This window comes from Nothobranchius furzeri, chromosome 6, assembly GCF_043380555.1.
Source record: "Nothobranchius furzeri strain GRZ-AD chromosome 6, NfurGRZ-RIMD1, whole genome shotgun sequence".
Lineage (NCBI taxonomy): Eukaryota > Metazoa > Chordata > Actinopteri > Cyprinodontiformes > Nothobranchiidae > Nothobranchius > Nothobranchius furzeri.
Window position 1 is genome coordinate 33,190,440 of NC_091746.1, and position 26,169 is coordinate 33,216,608.

Genomic DNA, 26,169 nt, shown 5'->3' on the forward strand with positions numbered 1-26,169 from the left:
TTCATAGCACCTGCAGAAAAAAAAATGTCTGGAGCCGCCACTGGTCAAAACATGAACTTGAAATGGTTATTCATGCCTTTATCTCCTCCCGTCCAAATTACTGTAACACATTTTTCGCATGTTTTAACAAAAAAGCTCTTGACCACCTTCGGTTTGTCCAGAACTCTGCAGCAAGGCTCCTAGTGATGGGAATACCGGCTCTTTTTAGAGAGCCGGTTCTTTTGGCTCAGCTCACCAAAAAGAGCCGGCACTTTCGGCTCCCGAGTGGCTCCTCAGAATTTCTGTTGCGTAAAGTATATTTATCACCAAAAATAATGCAAAACTATATGTAAAATGATTTACTAATGCAAAAAATGCAATATATCAAATATTTATCATTTATATGGATTTATTTACTGAACACTTTAAGAAATCTCAACCCCATGGGATGTCTAAGCTGCAGCTGTCGCTCATTTTCTCACCGTCTTCGTCGCACTTTCCTCTCTCTCGCCTTTTTCCCCCTCCTCATTCCCTCTCGTCTCCCTCCGCCTGCATGTGCTCTGCTGTGTGTGTCTGAGTATGATGTCGCCTGTCGGCAAAGCCGACCCTGTGTGTGGATAGTCTGGACACGCAGTTACACATGTTGACCAATCGCCTGTGGCTTTCACCAAAGCGGGGGGGGGGGGGGGGGGGGTGGTGACGGCTCCCAATGACGAGCCGGCTCCCGTCATTCACTTAATAGAGCCGGCTCTTAGAGCCGGTTCGTTCACGACCAACACATCACTACTAACTGGAGCAAACAGAAGAGCTCACATCACTCCTATTCTAATGTCTCTCCACTGGTTACCCGTTAACTTTAGAGTTCATTTTAGAATCCTGACTATAACTTTCAATGCTCTACGTGGTCAAGCTCCTCCGTATATTACTGAACTGTTAAAGCTTTATGCTCCAACCCCTCAGGTCCAACCACCAGAACCTTCTAGAAGTTCCAAAGACCAGATATGAAAGTCGAGGTGATCACTCCTTCCAGACTGTTGCACCTCAACTTTGGAATGAACTTCCTTTATCCTTACGTAGGATAGACAGTCTGGACACTTTTAAAAAGTAGAAGACCCTTTTATTTAAAGCTGCTTTAACCTAAACCTTTTGTTTTCTTTTTTTTTAACTCAAATTTATAATCATCTTTCATTTGTTTTATATTTATGATCATTTAATAATTTCATGACTGTTTTCCTGGTTTTAAGATCATTATGATTTTACGACCTTATGTTTTGATGTGTGTGAAGCGCTGCGATTCTGTGATGAGTGCTATTTAAACAAAATGTACTTCTCAGCTGATGGACTTAATTAACTAAAGCTGCTGTCAAGTTACATCAGGAGGTCAAATGTGCTCATAAGCAGGAAAAGGTTTTGTTCATTTGAATAAATCCAGCTGCTGGGTATGAGGCTGCATGTAAGCTGATTGGCCACTAGTTTACATAAGCCTGCCCCCTGCAGCTTGTAAATATTAATAAAGCAGCATTGATGAGCAGCATACTCTTGGTAAAGAACAAAATGTAAAGACCAAAAGTAGAGGTAAATGCTAAAATCCATCACTACTCAAGAGTAGTGTCCAGGCTAATAAGTCTGAGGTTTTAAACAGCATTTGAGTGTCTGCTTGTGGTTTACAGCTCTCTGGTATTTGGGTCACATGCAGCTTGTAGAAATAAAATCAAATGTTTTAATGTGAACTTGACTCATTGTTTCTGTGCATCGGCTAACTGTTCTTCTCCAGCCTGATGGACTGTCAATGAAAAACTAAAGGATGCTTGGCAATTTTTCCATGGAAACCAGACTGACACAAAAGAATTTGTGAGATTTAACAGCTGATTGGAACCAATGCAGCAAATATCAATAAGAACATTGTGAAAGAAGAAAGGAGTTTTGAGCCAGAACACCACAGCGGGAGTCCATGAAGAGGTTTGTACTCGGGAGTTTCTGTACATCAGATGGGAGAAGTTTTAATGAAGACAGCTATCTGACTGCAATAATAAGTCACATGACCTACCATCTTTTTCTTCTGTTAATAGAAAAGACAGATGACTAGTTTCTGACAGAAGACACTTTAATTTGACATCAGACCATAGACATTTCACAGGAAGTTCAAAAGAAACTAAAAACAGAAGGACATTTCTGAAAACCGTCAAATCTGTAAGATTCCTGCTGGACAAATAAAAGGTTTGTTTTAGGGGTCCGGTCTGAATGTTCAATAAATGAAAACAGATACTGCTGCAGCTTTAACTACCAAAAATAAAAAGTTTCAAATGAAAAACTGTATAATTAACAACCAATGAAAGCCTCCTAAGTATTTTCTGTACTTCTACATATTATATTCATCAGTCGTTAACATTCCAGGTCCCTGCAGACGATATATTTATCTGAAGCTGTTAATATGTTTATCACTTTGTCTCTCCAAGCTTCTATTTACACCTTTAGATTTCTATTTACAGCAACATTAATCCCCTCTTCAATCAAAGACAACAGCTGTACTAACAGCTGGTTTCTGTGGAATCTTCTTGGTAAAGCAGTGACTGAAACCATGTTCATAAATCTAAAGACAACTCCAGATCTCAGATCCGTTCGGATCCAGAATCTCACTTATTGAATCTCACTTATTGGTCGTTATGGTAACGAAATAAAATCAGGGATTGGATTAGAAAGTTTGAATGTTGACACAGACCCCAAAGGTAAAACAGGAAAACGTTAATATAATCAGATGAATCCAGGAACACAGATGACCTGATAAAGATGGACGTAACTGTTCCAAGTGGCTGAATCCACAGAACCCCTGCATTCCGTTTCATCCAGTTAACGTCCTGGTACTGGTTCCAGCTACCTGTTCCTGTGGAGCTGTTGACTCCTGCCGACTGTCTAACCGTTGATCCACCCAACTCAAAGACAAACTGAACAGGAACCACTAACAGATGTTAACTGAGACATCGCCACCGAGAAGATCAACAGCTGAGGGTCTGATCCATCTGAGACTTGAGACCCGGCAGGAGATGGCAGTTTCAGGGATGAGACCAAAGGAAGGGAAAAACAAAAATCCAGGTCCAGTTGCGATGCTGTGGGGCCATCTGCACCTTCGTCTGCCCCCCTCCTCAGTACTGGTTCTGTTTACTGTTTGGGACCGCTGCTCCTCTCCGACACTCCCACCCTGCTCCTACAAATAGACCAATCTGAAGACAAACAGAAAGTAAACATGTCTATTGAACAAAAGGAAATCTGGGTTTTCTGTCTGGCACAAACCAGAACCAAACAAATGCTAGATCAGAATTGAATCAGAAGTGGACCAGAACCAGACCAGCACCTACTAGAACCTAATCACAAAAGGATTCGAACCAGGTTGGAATCAGATCTAATGCCAGACTAAAAGTGGAACCAGAAAAGAAACAAACCAGAATCAGAAAAGAACCAGAGCTGACCCGGGTCAGCATCAGATCAGAACCAGACAGCTCTGGATTAAACAGATTAACCCTTTGATGCATAATGGTCACTACAGTGGACAGGTATTCAAAATTGTTTTTTATTTATTTTTGCTATTAAGCACAGCTGTTGAAGACTTTATTGCATGTGAGCCCCTCCCTTTGGACTTCAGTAAGTCAAGCCAACATATTTCATGTTCAGAATGCACGCTGTCCACTGAGCTGGACATGTAATAAAGTATTTGTAAATTAACAAAACATTACAAAAGATATTTGTTGAAATTTGTTTCATTCGCACCTAAAAATGAATGAAAAAAATTGTTTAAAAAATCATGGTTGAAGATTTCATAATTCATGCATCAAAGGGTTAAGGCAGATAGATTTTCTACTTGGTCGATCCAATGTTAAAGAAACATTTGATCCATGCTAAAGGTGTCTGTGCATCACATAAATGATTCCATCATGGACACCAAATCAGAAGAAATATGAAAAACTTTCTGCTGACTGAGGCTGCTGCTCGTCACAATTACACACGTGAACTAGTGGTGAGCCGATTCACCATTTAATCCATGCATTGCAATGTGACCTGTGCCCACTCAAAATGGATTCATAAACGTTACGTTCATAATCGATAGTAATGCTGAAGGACAGCTGCAAAGCGTGGTAGGAATGCCCAGACGCTTTAGTCTGACGGGCCAGGGGAAAAAACAAAACTGCAATGGCGGAAGCTTTTTTATTAGCTTCAGCCACTGAGTGTGAGATTTACTCATCAGGAGGGTTAAAGGAAAGTTGTGTAAAACTAAAATAAAACTATGTGTTTTCACCTAATGACCAGAAGCTCTGCATCTCTGCATCGCTCTGGTTTGCGACTCTCAGCTGATTTGGTTTAAAAAGACAAAACTGACACGTTTACTTTTATTTTCATTATTTATGTCTGTCCTGTAGATTTCATGCAAACCTGTTCAGTCCTTCATAAATATAGTGGAGTAAAAGGTAATTTGAATTAACAAGTGCTGAATTAATCTGATAGTATCAAAAAGCTGTGATGTAAGTACTGAGACAAAATGCATCGAGTGGTAACCGTGGTAACCATGATAAACAAATCAAAGGACCCTGAATCGAAATCAAATGAAAAGGTACCTAAGATTACACACCCCTATTATTAACCAGAGAATCAGCACCCCAGCAGAAAGGGTCGAACTCTGGGAACCGGTAATGGTTGTGCCCCATGTGCAGCAGTACCGGGACCAGAGTGAATAGGGTGTGTATGGGGAGCATGAGTGGGTGTCCGGCGTGCTTTTTTCTAAGTCTTTGGTTGTATGTGCATGAGGGAGGGAGTGTGGGACTGTGTATGACTGTATATGTCAGGTGGGGCCTTTGACTCCTCCCTTCTCCCGGGACTTATTTTGATGATTTACATATTTGTCTCCCCTCCCCCTGCCACACCTGGTGCAGAGTGCGGTGCCTTGGTCTGCCTGACTGTTCGTGGCTCCCGGGTCAGGGGGTTTAAGATTTTTGGCGTCTGCCTGATCAATCCCGGTGGCTGCCTGGTGGGATCTGGGTCCCAGGGCTCTGCTGGGTCCCCGGCGGGGGTGGTCGTCCCTGGGTCCCATGTCGCTGGGGTGGGCCTGACGGCTTGCCGCTGATATCTCCCGGGACTATGCCGGCTGCTGGTTGTGGCCCCCCGGGGCAATCCTCTGCGCATCTCGAGGGGGGCGGGGGCTTTTCTGGTCAGTCTCCTTGGGGTCCCTGTGCTCTGGGGCAGCTCCTGGATCTCTGGGACGTGGAGCTCCCTCCATCTCCTACACATCTTTGGGGGGCAGATCTGTGGCCCCTCACTCTCTCTATTGGACGCTCCTATAAAGAAACCTTACATATACAAGTGTGTGTAAACACACAGGTGCTCACATGGTGCTCTCACAAGTATGGACTTGGGCACGTTCAACACATGTCTTAAGGCTGTGGTTGGCACTAAATGCACTGCGATTTATTATCGTGATTGTTCAGTAAAACAATGTTGATTTTATATTTCTTCATCACAATGACACAGTCATAGCTTGCTCCTGTTGTATTGTTGTGTGTCCCTTTTCTGCAGGTCTAGAAGCAGACTCTTGTTCTTCATCATCCCCCCCCCCCCCCCCCTTCTAAAGAGAAGATCATTTCCCATCATGTAATGCTGCAGCAGATGGAGCCTGAACTCACCTGTAGTCATCAGGCCAGGTAGGGGCTGAGTCTGGTTGGTGTGGTAGAGGTGAGGGGGCGGAGTCACTCTGAGGCAAAGGGCACCTCTGGAGGGGGGGGCTTGACTGTGACAGGCTGAGAGGTGCGGCGGGGAGGAGAAGGTTTGGGCTGTGCCTGCTGCTGCATCGTGTCGTAATATGTCACGCCACCATAGGTCACCTGTGCCTGACCCTGAACACATACACACGTGTACACACACACACACACACACACACACAGCAACATGAAGCAGACACTCAAGAGTTAAACCTATGTTTTTGCAGCGATACAGATGCATTCAGATGAGGGTTTACCTGAGGGGTTGGGTAAATGGTAGGGTAGGGGAAGGTCATGACCCCTGGTGGAGGATAAAATGGTGGTGGCAGCAGTTGCTGTGGTTGCCCTGGAGACAGCGAAACAGGGGGGCCTCCGAAGAGAGCTGGGTTAGCGATGGGGCCTGCTGATTGGTGGGGATGGAGACCTGCAGAGAGTCATCAGGATGAGTGTTTGACCCCAACACTTTGGAAATGTCAATTTGAAGATACTGACCAGGATGAGGGATGTGCATGTCAGGCTGGACCAGCATGCCTTGTGGTGGGATGGAGGCAGCACCATCACTGTGAGTGTAGATTGGTCCCTGGTACGACACTGAGAGAGACAAAGGAGGTGATTCAGATGAAGCCGAGCAGCTGTTTCTGGTTTCTATTCACAAATAAATAAAATTCAGAGCTATTAAACTTTATCCTGCAGAAGTACACAGTGACCCGGTTTATGTCGACTACAAATCGCATCAGATCTTGAACCCTTTGATGCTACGGTTTAATATCACTATGCAGCTGATCAACTCCACTTGTTCCTGTCTGAATCACTATGAGTCTGCAGCAGCCCTACACTCAGCCTGAGGTCTGATGGTCTAAAACAGGGTTCAGACTAAATCAAAACGATTCACTCAGAGAAAACCAATTTGATTTGGATTGAGGCTCCGAAACTAGCTCAGACCTGACTAAGTCCACCTTGTAGCTTCACACAAACTAAAACATCTGAGCCGGAGTCAGAACCATCAGTGACAGAAAGCACAGATGACTCAGTTATATGGACAGAATTATAAAGAACATTTCTGCTACAGCTCCTGCTTTCTGGTGTGGATCTTACTGGGCTCGTAGTAGTGTCCCTCCATCACTCCTAGATGCATGGCTGGTGCCGGTTCTGGAACAGCTCTCTGACGTTGAGACGAGTAGCGCTTAGCCCGGCTGGAGCTTACGCCCATCTCTTCCATGTTAGGGAACTGAGGCGACCCAGCCATGTGCAGCGGACCTGCAGACAAACAGTCATATGGAAGGGTGGCTTCTAACCACAAGCTAATCGGTCTACATTACAACGTGAGACCAGAAGGTTCTAAATGAGTGATGTTTAAGATCAGGTTTTATAAAAATAAATAAATGAACAAATACAAACCCTGCTATCGGACATTCACATGGATCAGGATCAGATTTACGATTCCAGTCTTTCATTTGGAATCTGAGCTTTAAACCAGCTGACAGCTTGGTTCACTTGTTTATATTCCTGGTAGACAACCAGAACTTCACCTGGTTCTTGTTCTTGAACTAGTTCCACTGATGGAATTAAAGGCATACTAGCTTAAGTGTCATTTAACACCCTTTAGCGTACATTTTAAGCAACTGTTGTAAAAGCAGTCCTGACTGATCCAGGATCTGTTGTGTCAACTTTTTTTTTTCCTACGTGGTTTCCCCCGTGTTACCAAAAACAGCCAGCGCGGGGGAGGAGTCAAGCCCAGTTCCACAGCTGCACATTTAGGTCATTTTCCCCATTTTATTTTTCCACACAGCACTGCTAGAGCCGATAATGGCACCATAGGTGAGTGAGGGAGAGGGAGGGAGAGAGAGAGACTCTATGTGAGTGAGGGCGAGAGACTCCTCCCACATGAGCCGATGGTTTATGCTTCTTCAGCGCGAGTGCAGAGTTGTGCACTTTAGTTGACTTGAAAGTTCAACTTCTCTTTTAAAAACTGTTAGAATTTTTCTGATGGCACACGTTAGTTCAGACAAGCTAACGTGTCAATGCGTGTCTCTCTCACGGAGCTGACCGCAGCATACGCTAGGCTTTATAGCGGAGTTTTAGTGAGGAAAAACTATCAGATGGCTTAGAAAAACGTGCAGCCAGCCTGCCTTGGTAATGCAGGGAAAACTGTGCATTTTTGTTATTTAATACATTTGAAAGTTATTTCTACCTTCAGATTTCCTCCTTGCGTTTTTGGAGCAGAACAAGAACATGTTTTTTTATAAAGCACCTCTCTAGATAAAAGTTCAGCCCTACTCCATCACCAGACACGCCAGCTAGCCATTGTGCTATTGACTAACAGAGTTTTTGGTAAATCACATGATCAACACTGAAGACAGCTCCTGAGTGGAGGAATCATGTGACCACAGGGAAAGGCTGTAGCATGTCAGCAAACCCAAACATGGAAGTAAGAGCACTGGGTGATAAACACGTTACTCTAGAAGTGATGAGCGACTAGCCAAGAAGACCGGCCGATTTGCCCGGCAAACTGTTAGACGACTTTGTTTTTGTTTTTTTAGCTTGAAATGCCAGCAGCACGGTGCACTGATGATCCATTGGGGCCTGGGTAAAGATGAGACAGTGTCAATGTGTGTTTCACAGAGCTTAAGTTGGCTGTAGAGTGACTGCATGATCAGTGACGGAACGAGATGTGATGTTACTAACGCCTGACAAACGTGTAGAAATAATCACAAAACTGGGCAAAGTTAAAACGTGCACAATCTAAACAGAGTTGTACTCACAAGCGCAATAGAATGATCGTTAGGTCTGAATCCAATATGAGTTCTTTGAGCGCTCGTGATTTAGAAAACTCTGATGTAGACTCTTGTTTGACTCCTATTGTGGTTGGGCGATCTTTCCAGATCAATTTTTTTTTTCTTTTTTCCAGGCTCTGCCATGAAGAGTTTCTGCTTCTCGTCAGTTACATTATTTTGTGAGACGTCAAGGCAGCGGTCTAGAGAGGCTCAAGTTGTAAATGTGGTATTCTGCCCACAAGAAGCGGAGGGGATGAGTGACTTCATTCACCCTGTGAAGGGTCATTTTAACACATGCTGGCTCAAGAAAATGGTTTAAAAATATATTATATATAAAAAGTTATATAGTTGGTCATTAAATCTGACAGCGTTGGGGTTTGTTGCTTCAGAAAACTGAATGTTTTGGACATTCCAGATTAGGCCCGCAACGATTGGTCGACGTTGTCGCCAGACGTGTTTTTTCCGACCGAGTGGCGCATCTCACTTCATTACAATCTCTGCCGAGTCGCACAGATGCAATAGCTTCTCTGCTGAGCGTCAATGAACAGAAATGGTGGCGTCCAACACAGCAGCTACGCGTACCAAAACATCTAAAGTTTGGGAGCATTCTAGCCTGGATTCGGCTAATAAAAAGATTACCTCCTGCATTATTTGCAAAGCAGTCCTTGCGTAACACGGCAGCACCTCGAAGATGCATGAACACTTAAAGAGAAAGCACGTCGGACAGTTGAATGAAACCGAGTCCGACTCACCTCGGTAAGATTTAAATAACACGAAAGCCCATACGTTTTGTTTTGGATGCTTACTATACATTTTTTAAACGTATTTTCGCTTTTAAAAAGAGATTTAATGTTATGCCTGACAAAAGTATTTTAATATTATTTATGCATTTATGTCTATACTGACTGAGCACTGTGCCTAATTGGTGTTAGACAGGGCCTTTTTATTTACTTTTAGTATGAATTGGCCTGTCAGCAGCAAAGTTCAGTAAAATATGCATTTTCCATTGAAGTACCCATCTTTCTTGTGTTTATTATCATTTTTCACATAATTAAAACAATCTCATGCTAAATTTAAGAAAAATTTTATAATTATCTGATTAGTCGACTAATCGTTTCAATAGTCGGTGACTAGTCGACTATTAAGATAGTCGTTAGTTGCAGCACTATTCCAGATAAAAACAGAACTTACCTCTCATTTCTGTGCGCATGTACGATGTCGGACTCTGACTCCAGTTCTGCCGGGTCAGATTGAGTCGAGCCACGTCTTGGTCCAGCTCCGCCAGCCCTGCCTCTGCTGCCTGATTCGACCCATCTCCCCCTCCTGTCCAGCTCTTTCCTCCCCCACTGCTGGGGGAGGAGGTGTTCCCACCAGATGTGGACTCCTCCACGGAGGTTTGCTTGCTGCCCAGGTCCGAGGGTCGTGAGCGAGTCCTGCGAGCCAGTGAGTATGATTTGCGCTCCACCTGCCGTTCAGTGGGAGGAGATGCCTCCTGATTGGCTGTTGCTGACTGTAACGCTGGGTCAGATGTAGATGAAGTAAATCCAGATGCAGATCTGTCTGTGATGCCTCGTTGGTCCTGCATCTGCCGCCTGGGTGACCGGTATGTACCTGCCTGCGGGGAAGCAGCTGTTGCTGCAGACACTGAGCTCAGGTCCTCATCTCCTGCGCCCTCTTGGCTGACAGAAACATCCTCAATGACCACAGCAGAGCCTCCTCTTCCTACAGGACCCCGCCCAACCTTGCTGGCTAAACCCCTCTCTCCTGCAGGCTCAGACTGGGCTTTGGGACCAAGACGCTCTCTGGCATGAGCCTGAGATGATTCAGAACTCCTGAACTCCAACTGGGATGAAGAGTGTGTCTGATTCTGGTGGGGAGGCCTGTTGCGGGAGGTGGACAGTCTGGCAGGGTTGCTGCTGCGCTGACCAGCAGAAAGAGGAGGAAATGCAGAAGAGGAAGGCGGGGCGGAAGAAGTTGGAGCAGCTCCTTCTCGGTTCTGCCAGGATCGGGCCGGCCGCGGTCCTCCTCCGTCTCTCCACCGTTTGTCCTTGTTGGGAGACAAACTCTGTCTGCAGAGACACAAATAACTGTTTTACCCAACAGAGCAGAAAACCTTCATCTCTGTTAAAAGGGTTCTAGCTCTGACACCCCTTGCAGGTTCATTACGACTAGGGTTGGGCATCGAGCATCGACTGGAACTGGGACCAACTGTCAGTTCTTCCCAGAATCATTCAAAGTTTTTTTTATTTCGGTTCCTAGTATGCCGACAGGAAGAGGAATCTGCGGCAGATCTCCGTGAAAAATAAACGTGATCTGCAAATTCTGATTAATGCTTTTCAGAGCTGATCACACCAGCTGTCCATTGCTCCTACTCTGCTGCCTGCAAAGAGCCGTGTGCAGCACCGAATCCTCAGTTTTTTTCTGGTCAGAAACAAACACGCTGATTTAGCTGCAAGTCCCTTTTTTCTTTCTCAAAAATGTGTTTTTGTCTAAATGAAGGTTATGTTATCGTTCATAGAATTAAAATCCATGTTGGAGTTAAGATTATTTCATCAAGTAGGACCTGTGGTCATGAAAGAATCGCAATCGATGGGAACCGGAATCACAATGAGGAATTTGAATTGGAATTGTTCAAATTAAAATGATGCCGAACTCTAATTATGACTAGTTACCATGGAAACCCACATTAGGAATGCTGCAGTAACAGAAACATGTCCCAGTTGAACACTAATGAGGCTTTCACATCTGGGTCATATGTGCATTTTCCGTTCTGCGGTGACTTTCTTTTCAGACCTCTTACTCTGAGGCCCGGCTGGGACCGTGGTGACACTACGGACTGACTGACTGAAATTCACACCAACCCCCTACGACTAGCGAGTAGAATCAGCCAGCATGGGATTCCCTCATGCACGATTCAGAGTCTCCAAAAGCATGCAGCATACCGAATGGCGAAGTTTTTCATCATAAATTACCAGAAGTTAACTTTTAACTTACAGACCAAACTTCTTCATAGAGGTCAATCTGACACCATGGTGCCGATATGAAGAAATGAACTTGAGCCAATATTTTTAACAAATCATGTTCATCATGTGTCCTCCAGTAGGGCTGAAATGATAATACCGTATTTTCCGGACTATAAGCCGCTACTGTTTTCCCACGCTTTGAACTATGCGGCTTATAATGAGGTGCGGCTTTACTGAAGATTTTCCTTCACCTGCCAGGGGGCGCTTTAGCAGAAAGTGAAACAGGTGGAAGTCAAAAGTAGAAACTGAAGAAAGTGCTCATTTTAATTTAGCACTTGCAAGCAGCCGGCACGACGAAGAATTTTTTTCAAATCCATCCCCGCTCATCATGGTAACTACACGTATGAGATCATATGATGCCGCATTAAGTTGAAGGCCATCGATCTGGCAGTAAAGGAGGGAAACAGTGCTGAAGCACGTAAGCTTGGCATGAATTGAATCCATGGTTCGGCGCTGGAGACGGCAGCGGGAAGAACTCATTCAAGCCAGCTTCACCCGGGGATGATGACAGCAACACGGACAGCGACACTGACATCACCACAGAAAAGGTATGTGACAAAGCTCTTCTGAGGCTGTTCAACTCCGACACTGAAGAAGAGGACTTTAATAGTGCGTAAGAGGAAGACGAGAGCGAATGACTTTTTCTGGCAGGCAAGTGTGTTTTATTTACTAACCAGGCATGTTTTGTGTGCAGTTTTTATTTTCTAATCACAGGGTAACTGCAGGTTTAAGGGAGCCAAATTTAAGACTTTTTAAGACCTTTTTGAAGGCCACTTTGACAAAATTTAAGCTATTTTTTTAAATTAAATTTAAACTATAATTTCCAGCTATTGCCTGGAACCGGTGCTAACCACGTCGCAAATGTGGGATTAGCCATCCAGTTACCATTAAACTTGCTCCCCATGGCGCAAGCTCCCACTAGCTTAACCAGCTAACGTGCTCATCTTAAAATAGTCCCCTTTCACAACCAACTGAATGTGCACGGTTCCGCTTATGCCAATATCATACACAAAAAATGCCGAACACTAGAAATTCACGAAAGTTTTATAGAAATAGAAGAATCTTGTTTATTGGGACTTTGGTAATTTAAGACCTTTGGAAACTGTATTTAAGGATTATTTGTCATTTTTAAGGATTTTCAAAGCCTTAAATTTGGGAAAGAAAATTTAAGACTTAAGACTTTTTAAGGACCCGCGGATACCCTGTAATCATCCAGGGCTTATTAATGCCGTGTCAGCACTGTTCTTTTCGTCTAAACATGCATGCAAATCACCGGTAATAACATGTCAGTTCTGTTTTTATTTTATAACCATCCAGAAATATGAATGCTATCATTGCTGTTTTCTTTTCTAAACTTGCAGGCACGTTCTAGCCTGGCCTGCCAGACTCGTCCTCTGTTTAATTCTGCACAGAGAATGAGTCTGGTAACTCACAGGCAGAGAGGCACTTGAGGGGCGGAACTAGGCAGCTCAAAAATGACCAATCAGAAAAAAGACAGAAATCCCGACTGTGCCGCACAACGCGGTAGATTTCTAGTTGTAGTAAAAAAAATAGCGTCTGGCAACGGCGCAAACATCTTTTTTTTTTTTTAATAGAAGAAATGCTTTTAGCACTTCTACTTGTGGTTTTAAAGACATTTGAGTCATTTAGAACAGAGGAAAGAGTCGCAGCAAACTCCGCTGATGTCTGCGTTGTTTATGAGAAACTGAGCACCGCCGTGTGTGACGTCCGCGACGCTGCAGTTTTTTTTAGCTGTAGTAAAAATGGAGTATGGCGACAGCGCAAACATCTTTGTTTAGAAGAAAGGCTTTTAGCGCGTCTGCTTGTTGTGGTTTTAAAGACATGTTCAAGTCATTTAGAACAAAGGAAAGAACCGCAGCGAACTCCACTTCAGTCACCATGTTTATGACAAACTCTGCGTAGAGTGTGTGACGTACGATAATCAGCGCTGATTGGCTCGGTTAGAATTCTCACAGGGTGGGGTTATTTGAATAGGAGAGTTCCCAGACTCTTTGTGCAGAAATAAACAGAGGAGGAGTCTGGCAGGCCAGACTAGGCACGTTCACCTGTGTTTAAAATTCATTTTGTTGAATTAAAACAACAACGAAATACCTCCGTGTAGCATCTTTCTGTCTAATTATCTTATGGTATGGCCATGCATGCGCCGGAGACCTGCATGTGGCTGCTGCGCCGCGGCTTGTATTTGAGTGTGGCGTGTGTGTGTAGAAAACCTTTTTTTTTTTGGTGCGGTTTATATTGAGGTGCGCTCTATAGTCCGGAAATTACGGTAAATGAATTAACCGTACGATAAATGAAAATAAACTCAAATTTTCCAGCCTCAATATATCGAGGTTAGGAAATGTACAACTCTATTATTAACATTTATCATTACTGAAGTGCAGTTTTGGTTGTTGACACTGGATGGGCCGTTATATTTAGTGTTTTGGAAAGACGCAGTCCATTTTATTTTTGGTGCAAAATTTTTTAACAGATGAGAGTTCTTTTTTAAAAATGTTGTTTGTTTTATTTATGTTTATTCATTTAGCAGACGCTTTTATCCAAAGCGACTTACAATTTATAACCTATAAGGCATGTTGTGAACTGTGGGGGAAACCGGAGTACCCGAAGGAAACCCACGCATGCATGGGGAGAACACGCAACTCCACGCAGAAAGGCCACAGCCGAGTTTCAAACCTGCGACCTCCGTGCTGCGAGGCAACAGTGCTAACCACTGCGCCACCATGCAGCCCCATTTATTTAGAAGTTTTAGTTCTGGACAGTCCAATGTTTAATTGCTGTATTCTAAAGGGTGTACTTGCATAATTATGATATATTAACATTACATACATGGTTATTTTGGTCTCAATAATGTAGACAATATTGTTTATAGTCTATAATTTGTTGTTTGAATAATGTGTCCTACACTTTACATTAATGCATGATGGGTTAAAATGAATATTTAGTTTTCCTGTAATAATTTATTTCAGATCTTAAATTACACCAGATTAGTATTTGTTGATTTTAAGAATTTAATTGATCAACATAGTCACACCTCTAATATTATTAATATTTAACATTTGTGCTTCCCATAATCTGTTTAACGTTGTCACTTCACACTAAGAAATTACCTCTCTAAGTATCTGAGGGATCTCCTGAGGTATTTTTGGTAACACCTTTTAAACTTGTCAAATTATGATTTGTACAAATTTGTCAACAACAATTAATAAAAATAGAGATCACTTCCTGGGCTAGTCAGTTCTCTGCCGCCTCCCGGTTCAGGCCGGGTGAGCAAGCATTTGGAACCACCCTCTCTTCTGACTCAAACTCAAAGCCTCTCTGCAACACTTGCAAGTGTACCAGATGCTAAATAGATACGCCAGATTCCTGCCGTCACCTGGAAGGTACCTCAGAGCAGACGGGTCGTGCTCGGAGTTGAACTATGGGTTCCATTACCCTGAGGTCCACTCTACCGGCAGTGTCTATACCGACCTCTTGACCCCCTGAATCACACGAGGGCCTTCAACACAAAGGGTTCGTAGATCCGCACAATGGCGTAGGATGAGTTTACAAATAATCTCTAGCTTATTAAACCATACAGTCAAACTGATTTTACAACCCAAACATCACAATTATTTCTCAGATACTTAATAAGGTTTTGCTACAAACATCTAGCTTACATTCCATAATTTTGTTCATTGTCTGTTATCTTGTACAACCATCCTTTCATTCATAATTTGTCATGTATAATCATTAGTTTAGAAATATATTATTGTGGAATAATATATTAATTTGTATAAACTATATACTTGACTGTCTGAATTAACATGAAGTGTGTGCTCCCTGAATAGTCCAAAGAACCTAAGGTAATATTAAATCAAATATTCAAAGACCAATCAGATTGATAACTCATACTTATATGGAATATTACATCATAATTACCATTTCAAAAATATGAAGCAACAATCCACCATGCTACAAGCAACACAGCTCATGTTCACTTTTGTTTAGCTTATTAACAGGGTATATACAGCAATCCTTAAGTAAAATTTACTACTTTTTAATACCTTTTTTACTACCTTCAGAATTTTTTTAAAACCATCACAACACTAAATTGCAAGTGTTAATCAGCGACCTATTTACACATATTTTAACATATATAACATACAAAAAGAATAGACTTAGAGACTCACTGATGTTGACAACGTATTGCGCATATTTATTTTACTTAGAAAATAAGCCAGGCACTTCTGTTCAGCGGTTCAGACAGTTGACCACGAGGCCTGAAATGATGCAGAACCACTGAATATGACGTCATCATTATGTGACCGGATATGCTAAAGCAGGGCTGCTCGATTATGGCAAAAACAATAATCACGATTATTGTGACTGAAATTGAGATCTCGATTATTTAAGACGATTTTTCAATTTATGTTGATTTTTTTTTTTTATTCAGTCATAAAACTGCTCAGGGCACAATCAGGGCAAAAATAAACAAGAAACAAGATGATCACTAAAGGAACTCCTGATTCCCAGTATAAAAAGACCAATATACTCATAGCTCATAGTTTATAACCCAAGGGCTGTAGACCTTGGTTTAACTCATTTAAGTCTAACCAGTACAGACCCAAATACCAATATCTTGCAAATACTGACAGCAAGAATTATACAGTGGCATTTATAACAAATAAATGCAAATAAATTGATGTTCACAAAATGTTGCATAACATTTATTTAGCCATGTCAATGTGCTGTAGGAGCATGCACTAGCACCGTGTCCTCAGAGAGATTAGTTATTAGTTATCAGCGTGAGGATTGAGGAACTTATTTCTACCTTATTTATAAACTATTTATTTACAGGTCCATCAGTTAATGTAATAATTGTCCCAACCACAGCTGCACCCCCCACCCCCACTCACAGCAATCGGGGCAAGCTGCATGTGTGTTTAGCACGCCGCATGCGCACATTTAGCTGTTTTTAGTTGCTCAGGAGCCTGCGGGTACAGTGTGTGTCACTCACTCTGGTTACTCCAACAGGGAGCCGACTCTGAGAGCCGTTTCTTTAGCGACCGACACATCACTACATCATTCCCTTTCCTAATGTCCTGAAGAACGGTCCGGAGCGCAGGCGGAGTGTTTAGCTAACCTGCAGCAGGAAATGTCGACGACAGTTATCCAGAAAGTAGCTAAGGGTTACCAGAGATGTTTCTGAGGTGTTCGCTAGGTACTTTTAAGATTTAAAAAGTCAAGAAGGGGGTCTGAAAAGCTGCTAGAAATAGCATCAAAGTTGCTAAGTTGGCAACGGAGCGCTTCATTTGTAACAGGGCAGCTCAAGTGGGAGGAGCAAATAATCAGCTTGTTTTATTTTTATAATCGTTCAAAACATTTCATTCGGAATATATTTCTATGTCGATGTTCAGAATACGACATCTGATAGTCTGAAAAAAATAATACCTAACTTGGAAAAAATAATACCTCTGAGACCAAATTTAACACTTTTAATGGCCTTAAATTTGACTATTTTTATTTATCACTTTTTAATACTTTTTAAAACCCCGCGGACACCCTGATTGAGGAGGCAACCACTGACTTTCTTAAGCGTCTTTAACACTGCCCACATGCCCAGGAGCCCACATGCCCGGGAATTTCCGCATTTCTGAGAAGTCCTTGGAAACTATACGAGAACAAAAGCCCCCTGTACGAGCCCGAACTGACACAGCCATACTGATACAGATGTGAAAGTGGTTTAAGTCAACCTACAATAGGTTTCCGTTAGACCTGCACAGCGGCACTCACCTGGGTCTACGCTGTCTGTACGCTCGGTCTCCAGAACCGCCACCATTCCGGATGTCATAACCGTAAATAGCAATGAGTTCCTCACGGCTCTTTGGAGCCTGCTCCTCCTCCCTGAACTTGTCGTGTTCCCAGCGGCCCTCGTCCTTCCACAGCTTCCTATTTCGCCCTTTGGGTCTGAAAGAAGAGATTTTGTTAGACCCGGTCTCCAAAGAGCCGATATAGGACCAGTACCAGATAAGCTCACCTCTCTTCCTCCTGAGTGTGGCCGCGGACATCATGCTCAAAAAACAGTCCCTTCCTTGGGATGTAGGCAGGGTTCTTCCTGTCTTCATCATCATCAAGCTGCTGACCTGGTTTCCCTCCAGCCTTTGTCTCTGGACCATTGGTGGACTCCTGCAAAAGTTTTTACCATAACTCTGCTTCAACATGAAATAACATTACCAAAGTTCACACATTCTTATAACGGATAGCTCCAGGTTTGACAGTGAAATGTAATACCTTTTGATGACTGTTAAGATTCAATGCTGGGTTCGCAGCTGGAAAAACAAATATAAACTTGCAATAGAATTAAAAAAAATATATATATATATATACACATATCTACCTATCTATCTATATCTCTATCTCTATATCTATTTATATCTATGTATAACTATCTCTCTCTCTCTCTCTCTCTCTCTCTATATATATATATATATATATATATGTATGTATAGGGGAGCTGAAACAACTAATCTATAATCAATTATTGGAAAAGTTGACAACTTATTTAGTCTTCGACTAGTTGTTTTATAATCACGTTTTATTGTAAGTCTTCTATTTTTAAGACAAGCTGTTAAATTTGCAGCCAGTGTGTGGCAGTAATGAGTCACTGATCTAACAGTGGAGCAGCAGAAGAAGCATCAGCCAATAGGCACCCTTGATTTTCATGACGTACCACACACATGGCTGACGCGCATGCTCACACTGAGGAATATGAAACGGTACAGGAGAAAAACAGAAACCATAAAAGTGAAGAAAAAACCAGAACAAAAACATCTAAAGTATGGGAACACTTTACTCTAGATGCCGTGAAAAGACGGGTGACCTGCAAGATATGCAAAAACGATCTAGCATGGCACGGAAATACAATTTCTCTAAATGAACATCTGAGACCAAAACATTTCGGAGTTGATGCAGCAGAAGAGCCAGCCCGGTAAGAAACTTACACCTAATGAGAGAATATACATGCAGTGGTTCCTCACTATAACGCAGATCACTGTTTGTGACTTTGCCGTTTCACTGAGCTTGTTATAGTACAATTTTACACCAGGGTTTCCCCCAGCGCTTTGCTTGGCGGGCCGCCAGACTAAGCATCATGCTCCACCCCCCTCCCTGACTGTGTCCACTGACACGAATGGCGCAATGAAACTAGAGCCCTCCATCAGCTGATACTGGTGAGAAACAGCAGCGGAACATGTGCAACCACCCCACCCCTGCTCTCACGGAGGAGCACTAATAAAACCACTTTGACTGTATTCATTTTTTTAGTTAGCCGTTGTCTCCTGGTAACACTTAGCGTAATGCCGTCTAAAGTGGATTTTCTGAGTCCTGCTAGATGGACACAGTATCAGACAGATTCCTGTATCGGGCCATCTATAATTCTGTAGATTCCAGTTCTTTAGAGAAAAGATGGAATTGGCCAAGTTTAACTCATTCACTGCCATTTGCATTTTTTTACTGTGTGGGCATAGGAACGAGTCCCCACACCGCGAGAACAAACATCTCAGCTCTAAAGCCAATCTTCATCTGCATACGGCACACATCAAGTGACCAGGAAGCAGAAAATCCATGTGTTAGGAGGTCCTTTTGGGCCACTGCTGTAAAACAAATAAATAAATAAATAAAAAATAAAAAAAGTGTGGCGCGAACCAGAAAAGCTTCTGCAGATCACAATTCAATAACGGATTATGAAAGAACAGATAAAGCTCGAAACGCACGGATTCTTCCTGCTGTAAGAGGTATCATCATCCTAGTGCGCAATGCTCTGTGACTCTTAAAAAAACAGTAAAAATGGCACACAAAAAAAAAACCGCTGGCAGGGAAGGGCTTTATCGGTCAGGAAACAGCTGGCAGCGAATGAGTTAATATCAGCTGCTCAAAGCTGTACAAATATCAGAAATATGTATAATTACACAAAATTTACATAGGTCCATTTTTTTATTTATTGTGCAGAAATTTATCAGAATTTAACCAAATGATAACCACCTCTTAAAACTTCCCATTATGTCAAATGAAGCTCAGACTAGCTCTGGAACAGAGCAGCTGAGCCAAATGAACATGGACAAAAAGACAACAAAGAGCTAAAAAGCTGTTTATGCATCAGAACCTGCTGACCAGATCCATCTGGATTTCCTGAGTCTCACCTGTCCATCACCACTCTGCCTCTCTCCTGTGAGGTTTTCCTTGTCCTCCCCCTTGGGCTCCTCCTTACTGTGTCCTTCTGCTTCCTCCTCAGCCTTCTCTTCCTCTTCCACCTCCTCCGGTTTTGGGTCGACAGCAACTGAAGGTTTGGGCTCACTGGTTGCTGCTGGAGCTTCCTCTTCACTGTAACCCTCCTCTTCCTCCTCTACCCCCTGGAAAAAGAATTTTTCAGAAACATCTCTTCTTCAGTTTGGTCTTTGAATTGGCATCCTTAGGTTGTTGTGCCAGATCTTTGACCAATCTGAACGTCTTTTCAATCCTACAGTCAAAAACAGACTCAGTTCTTGTCTGAGGGAAGGAAACTGGGAGTTGTGTTAGGCTGGATTTACCTCTGAATGGGAGCGGTTTTCCTCCGGATCAGCACTGTCATAATCTGAGAGGACAGCTGAACAAAACAGAGCCAGAGTCATAAAATCAGGAATCACCAACAACAAATCTAACGTGGAGCTGGATAACCAGGAGAGGCTCTTACCTTCTCCGGCTCCATCTTCACTCTCCTGCAATGACAAACAGGATCAAAATGACAACGTGAAGAATCTGGCTGCCTTTAGGTGTCAGGATAGACTCTTTCCTGGTGAAGGGGATGCTAGGTTCCTCATAATTTTACAGTGACATATGTGATGTCTGACTTGTAATCATTTTAATTATGAATTTTAACAAGCTAATAAATCTTAAATTACCTGACAGTTGAAAGAAACTCAAATCATTTTTAATTAACTCCAAGTACAACATACAAGTTATTCAGGGCTTACTGCAAAGCAGATTAGAACATAGCTTTTAAAGCCCCGTTCACTTGCATTCTTTTTTTATTTGTTCCAGGGACCCATGGACCAAACGAACAAGTAGGAGACTTTGGCTCCTTATTACTGTTGGCTCAAATACAAACACAGATGACAATAATGGAAAATATTTTTTAATCAGGACACTAGTTCATTTAACAAAGAGCGAGAAGTGTTCTCGTTAGCACGTTTTACTTGATGGTAAAAATCTTCTTTAGTTGAGACCTGGGTATCAAAACATGTTTATCCCCAATACATTTTGAAGTGATAATGTCCTCACGAACAATTATTTAGAAATCAACCCCTAAATAATTCATTTGACACATTTTATCTTAATGTAACCAAGTGTAATGCAGATGAACAAGTAAGGCCTGTAGCTAAAGGGTGGTACCCCAATGACATAAAATGTAGTGGACACTGAGGCCTTGAGACATGTCAAGCCCTCAGTCCCCTGATGGGTGAGGGTCAATGACTGCCTGGGTGAAGCTACTCAGTCATGGGAATCCAGCCTCGCGCATCTTCTGAATCAGAGTATTCTGATTTGTGATTACGAGATTTTATCTATGTCGTAACGCCCCTTAGTGCAACTGGGGCTAATCTGTGATTAATCAGAACTAACAGGGTCTTTAGATGTAATGGAACCACCACGGGTCTGAAGTCCAGCGTGGAGCCGCAGACTCAGGCGAATATCAGGGTGACTTTTAGCTCTTGGTTCGGCAGAAGAATCCACTTGGACCTCAGGTAACCATCCTCTATTCTCCAGTAACGGTTCTGAGAGACTGTTGGGACTGAGCCGGTGTTATGTCACATTTTGTTCCCGAGTAAATGTGGTTCAACTGCCACCTTTTCGTCTCAGATCATCGAACTACGAATGAACGACAAAACCCATCTCCTTACTGATGAACTAGTTAATCACCCACAGTCACGTCGAACCTAATGGTACCTCTAGAGAGCCTTAAGGTTTTTCTGGAAGCGGAATAAGTCAGAACTTTTAGCCCGAATTCCAAGCTTTGTGATGGACGGACCAACGTTAGCTGCTGGAGTTAGCCTGAGTAGCTACTCACACACTCGGACTCCACGTCGCTCTTCGCCTCGGTCCGGCTCTCTGTCACCTCCACTGGTTCGGGATCTCGACCTCGAGCCTTTGTCACGGGAGAACCCGACCTTCCGCTGTCCGAACCAGAACCGGACTCGTCGTCCTCGCTGTCCTGAGACGCGCGCCTCCTCCTTCGCCGCCGGTCCGCCATCTTAGGACTGGAATGGTTAGTAACGGAAAAAGCAACGCATTATGGGTAATGGTGTTCTTTTGGAGAGCAAATTCTCCCAGCTCTTTGATGTCTACTGCCGCCCTCTGGAAATGATTAGTACAACAACGATGTAATAACTATTTTAATTTGAACGTGTACGTGAATAAACTAAAGCAATTTTTACACATATTAGCCGTTACAAAAAAGTATGAATAATCTGGAACACCTGCACGTTAAATCAACAATGTAACCTACAAAAAACTGCTGGGAATCAAATTGTTGCCCTCATTTTCTAAGAAGATGCCAACTAGAGAACGTCCAAAGATCGGAAGTAAGTTGAAAAACTGAAATAGTGGCGTGTGTGTGTGTGTGTGTGTGTGGGGGGGGGGGGGGGGGGGGGGTCGTCTTTATGGTAAGTATGCTAAAAATATGTATAAAACTACAGGCTAGAAGGGGCTCTTTTATGCAATGTCAGGAATGCAGAACTGTCAATTAACATGTGCTCTGAAGTCACGTGGCTCTGATGCTCATTAATTATTCAGAATTTTAAGCATTAAATTACACTTTAAACAGAAGAGTGACAAAAAATCACCCCCTCAGAGTTGTCATGAATGTAAACTAGATCTATTAAACCTAAAGTGATTTTTTTAACCAGGCTGTAAACATGTTTTTTTTTTCTGCTGTGAAAATGGCATTTTTAACATGGGAGTCAATGAGGATTTGCTCACTTCTGGTAGAAGCCCCTTGGCCTGGCCTGCCAGACTCTTCCTCTGTTTAATTATGCACAGAGAGAGGGTGAAGAAAAGGCCAGGGGTCTCATTTATCAAACGTTGCGTAGAATCCTTACTAAAACCGTAAGCTCAGCAAAAAAAAAATGTACTTACGCCAAGTAGGTTTATGATCTATCAAACATGGAGTACGCACAGCTACACGCAATCTCCGCTTCATAAATTGGAGAATAATGAGAATGTTTCTCAGCTGCATTTTAGTCACATCCCGCCCTCACCACGCCCACTTACTGCCATAAATAGTCAATGCAAAGTGCCTTGTGAATCTTATGCATATACATAAGCCAGCTGTTGCAGCATTTCGATCACGACTGCAGATCAAGGAAGCGCTCTTTCACAAGCAGAAATTCAGGTACCTGTGGGTGAGGTGGAGAAATGAAAGGAAGTGCTTTTGTAAAACAAGAGAAAATTCACTCAGTGGCACAGCGTTGCTGAAGCCGTCAATGCTGAGTTCTTCAGAGAGATCTGTGGCGGATATTAAAAAAATGATCCGATCAGGATTCAATCCCCAGACTCCCGGATGAAAGTCATGCGTGCTAACCAGTCAGCCAAACAGAGATCTTCCTTGTACAAGTAGCCAGGGCGCATGATCAATCGGGTCACAGTGACAGGACACTTACATTGTCACTTACGCATGACATTCTGTATCAATCTGTCACCTTGCTAATTTTCTGCATTCCGTATTTTGCGCATCAGACTGTGTGTGTGCGCGCCAGGTGCACGCGCATGTGTGTGGGAGGTCTTGTTCCGTGTGAAAACGAAGCAGTACAAGGGATAATGCTCCAAGGCAGCTGTGGCTACATTGTAGCTCATCCCCACCAGCATGTAAATGTGTGTGTAAATGTGTGTGTGAATGAGTGTGTGAATTGGGGCATGACTGATTATGTTGTGAAGCGCCTTGGAGGGTTGTTGAACCGAGGCATTATACAAAAACAGGCCATTTGGGCAATATGCTTCACCTACCTTGCCTCCTGGATAGTCTGAGGGACCGTAGGCACCTATCAGGTCGTAACCTCAATTCTTTCAGCGAACCCCAGAATAGCTGTGGCTATTTATCTCAATCTGTGTGAATGTGTATGCGTGTGCTTTGGCGTCCTCTGGCTTAGATAGGTGCTATGCAAGAGCAGGCCATTTACCATATGTTTCACGGGTCAAAGAAGAGTCAGACCCCAGAAAATCCAGCTGACCTTGACCCATTTCATCGTCAATTGATCTCATTGTGGTTGACTCATTTCAGATTCAGACTTTTAAAACTAAACATGATTTATTTTATTGTTTTGCACAGACTCTCATCTCTCAAAACAGAAATCAAACATCACTAAATTAAACATTGCTAAATAACCAATCAGTTGGTTGGCTTTATCTGACTCCAGCAGAATAAATAAACAGAACTTCAACAGTTTGGTTCTGACAAAACTTGTAATGAATACATCTCATCATCAAACAGGTTTAAAAAGTAAAACTTTATGAGTTCATCATCATTAAAGTGGCATCTCTCAGTCAGCATTCATAACATAAATCATCCCTCTGAAATTTACTGAGAAATTCTCTTCAAGATGCTGAATGTAAGAATTAGTTTATTCACATGTTACAGAGTCTGTAAGTCCTACGACCGTTTCCTCCTCAAGGTGTTTCACCTGACGCTCATCAGAGACGATCTTTTTCTCAGGGAGAAGAGGCATCAAAATAGATTTCAGTCTCAAACAGGAAATGTACTCTTCTTCAGGCATCATGTGCAGAAGGTCAAAATTTAGCACCTCACTGCAACACAGAGGTCAAAGGTCAAACTGTTAATGAATGTAAAAGCAGCGTGACTAAACACCTTGAGTATAAAAAAAATGAAAGAAAGAAAACAAGGTCTAAGTGGAAGAATCGTGAAAAATTGAAAACAAAAACCAAAAAATATATTTTAAATTTTTTTGTTATTTATTGAAAGAAAATTATTTAATTTGTATAAAAGAATGAATAATGAAAAATAAATAAGTTAAATATTTTTTTTAATAATGGACCCATTCAAACTAAGTCTAATTAAAGAAGCTGATCAGTATCAACTGAGTTGGGTCCATGGAGCTGAGCATCAGTTAATTTAAAGCTGGTCTATTCGGTTCTGGGCCCAGGTGATTCAACCACTGAATCAAGTGTGTTGGAGCAGAGAAACCACTAAAACATGCTGGATACTGGCACTTTACTGGCCTGGTATTGAATAGCCCCAGTTTGTGGAATAGAGTAATACTTTATTCATCTCAGTGAGAAATTTACTTAATATGAACTCACCATGCAGCTGTGTCCAGGGGCAAAGGTCACAGCTTTCATCACTCTGTCCTGAGATCCACTGCTGCTGCCGCTCACTGAACTCTTCCTCATGATGCCTTCAAATCACAGGAACACAAGCATGTCCACACACGCACGCACGCACGCACACACACACACACAGTGAGTATGAGACAGTTATGTGATGTTGGTTTGCCGACTGCAGTGCATCTCCTTACTTGTAGGGCGCGATGGGTCCGATATCTGCGAGCTGGTTTTAGGGGTGTAGCTTCCAGTCTTTGACAAACGGCGATGGCGGTGGTTCAATATGGTCGCTGGAGACATTACACCAGGGGGTGGAACTTTACCTTTCTTCCGATACAGCTCCTCCATTTCTCGCTTTTGACTCACCTGCAGCTTCTGCACCTGCACCAGGTGTCTATTTAAGAGAGGCCTTGGTTAGAGATACTTGTGTGAGAGTAAGGCTGTGAAATGTTTATATTTTCTGGACAGACAAGAAGGCTGCAGGAGGCAACTGTAATGGGACTTGGTTAAACTTGTTTTAGCAGTTTCACTGAGAAACCGTTTTTACTTGTTATTTTTATTGGCCACTCTGAGTTTCACATGCAGGCCAAATGTGAAAATAGTTTTCTGCCTCTATTTCCTGCATAAGTCGTCGATAGAAAATCGACAGGGAAACGCTCGGATTAGAAAAGCAACAAAGATCTACGTCCCACTCATGAACTCCACCATTTTGTCTTGCGATGGGGAAGGCTGTATTTGTTTAGTGTTCAGGAGAGAGCAGAGCATGTCTTGGCTAGTAGAAGCTAACTGTTAGCATTAGCAACTACACAAAATGGCAGAACACCTTCAGGCTTGTGGTATTTGTTGAGATAAAACATCAACATTGCAAAGAGAACAGATTAAGTGGTGGAGTCACAGTGCAGTTAGCCAATCAGAGGTGAGTTGTCAAAATATCAGGAAATAATAATACTCCAAGTCCTGATGTCTTCTGCTCCCCTCTGCTTCAACTAACTCCTACTTCCCGAAACATGAGCATGAGAGCTTTTTTTCCCAAGGAGATTGTCTCACAAGACATTCATTTATACTAGAGACCACTGCAAAAGTATAGAAAAAGTGAGTGAACTTGGTCTCTAAATGATCAGCCCGAAATTCACAACAGGGTGAAACTCAACCACCAATAAAATGAAAATCAAAACAACCAACAAAATGTCATACGCGCCGGTGGACGAAGCGGAGACAAGGTGAGGATCCAACGCGGGTGAGACAAACAGGCAGGCAAATAGGAATGATGAACATAGATTTATTAAG

The 26,169-nt window shown here is 42.7% G+C and overlaps 2 protein-coding genes across 6 annotated transcripts in view; both read right to left on the reverse strand.

Moving 5' to 3' along the window:
* Positions 1 to 2,971: 2,971 nt before the first annotated feature.
* On the reverse strand, positions 2,972 to 21,842 carry casc3 (casc3 exon junction complex subunit). Of its 2 annotated transcripts, none has more exons than XM_015966934.3 (12): positions 21,617 to 21,842; positions 20,246 to 20,270; positions 20,103 to 20,158; positions 19,716 to 19,925; positions 17,555 to 17,703; positions 17,311 to 17,484; positions 9,686 to 10,563; positions 6,816 to 6,977; positions 6,213 to 6,311; positions 5,978 to 6,144; positions 5,646 to 5,855; positions 2,972 to 3,197 (listed from the first exon to the last, which is right to left on the reverse strand). In XM_015966934.3, exons 1-11 carry the CDS (start codon positions 21,797 to 21,799, stop codon positions 5,709 to 5,711), a joined length of 2,250 nt encoding a protein of 749 aa, XP_015822420.3. In that variant the 5' UTR covers positions 21,800 to 21,842; the 3' UTR covers positions 2,972 to 3,197; positions 5,646 to 5,708. The 2 variants fall into 2 exon arrangements, with proteins under 2 accessions (XP_015822420.3, XP_054603184.2); XM_054747209.2 differs by lacking the exon at positions 2,972 to 3,197 and adding an exon at positions 5,181 to 5,312.
* A 2,274-nt stretch (positions 21,843 to 24,116) lies between these two features.
* The window catches only part of LOC107390303 (serine/threonine-protein kinase WNK4), a 40,050-nt gene continuing 37,997 nt past the window's right edge, over positions 24,117 to 26,169 (reverse strand). For all 4 annotated transcript variants that reach the window (XM_015966932.3, XM_070552128.1, XM_070552127.1 and 1 more), the window contains 3 exons: positions 25,077 to 25,276; positions 24,862 to 24,956; positions 24,117 to 24,348 (listed from right to left, as the gene is read on the reverse strand). In XM_015966932.3, the coding sequence (XP_015822418.3) occupies positions 24,346 to 24,348; positions 24,862 to 24,956; positions 25,077 to 25,276 (298 nt within the window). In that variant the 3' untranslated portion in view covers positions 24,117 to 24,345. The remainder of the gene's footprint in view (positions 24,349 to 24,861; positions 24,957 to 25,076; positions 25,277 to 26,169) is intronic.

Bases quoted from the DNA above. Each gene is read 5' to 3' on its own strand.
- casc3 (XM_015966934.3), bottom strand. From the start codon at position 21,799: ATGGCGGACCGGCGGCGAAGGAGGAGGCGCGCGTCTCAGGACAGCGAG. The intron at 20,271-21,616 runs GTGAGTAGCTAC...TTGTCATTGCAG, and splicing joins GCGACGTGGAGTCCGAGTGT to GAGAGTGAAGATGGAGCCGG. The intron at 17,485-17,554 runs GTGAGCTTATCT...CTCTTCTTTCAG, and splicing joins CACACTCAGGAGGAAGAGAG to ACCCAAAGGGCGAAATAGGA.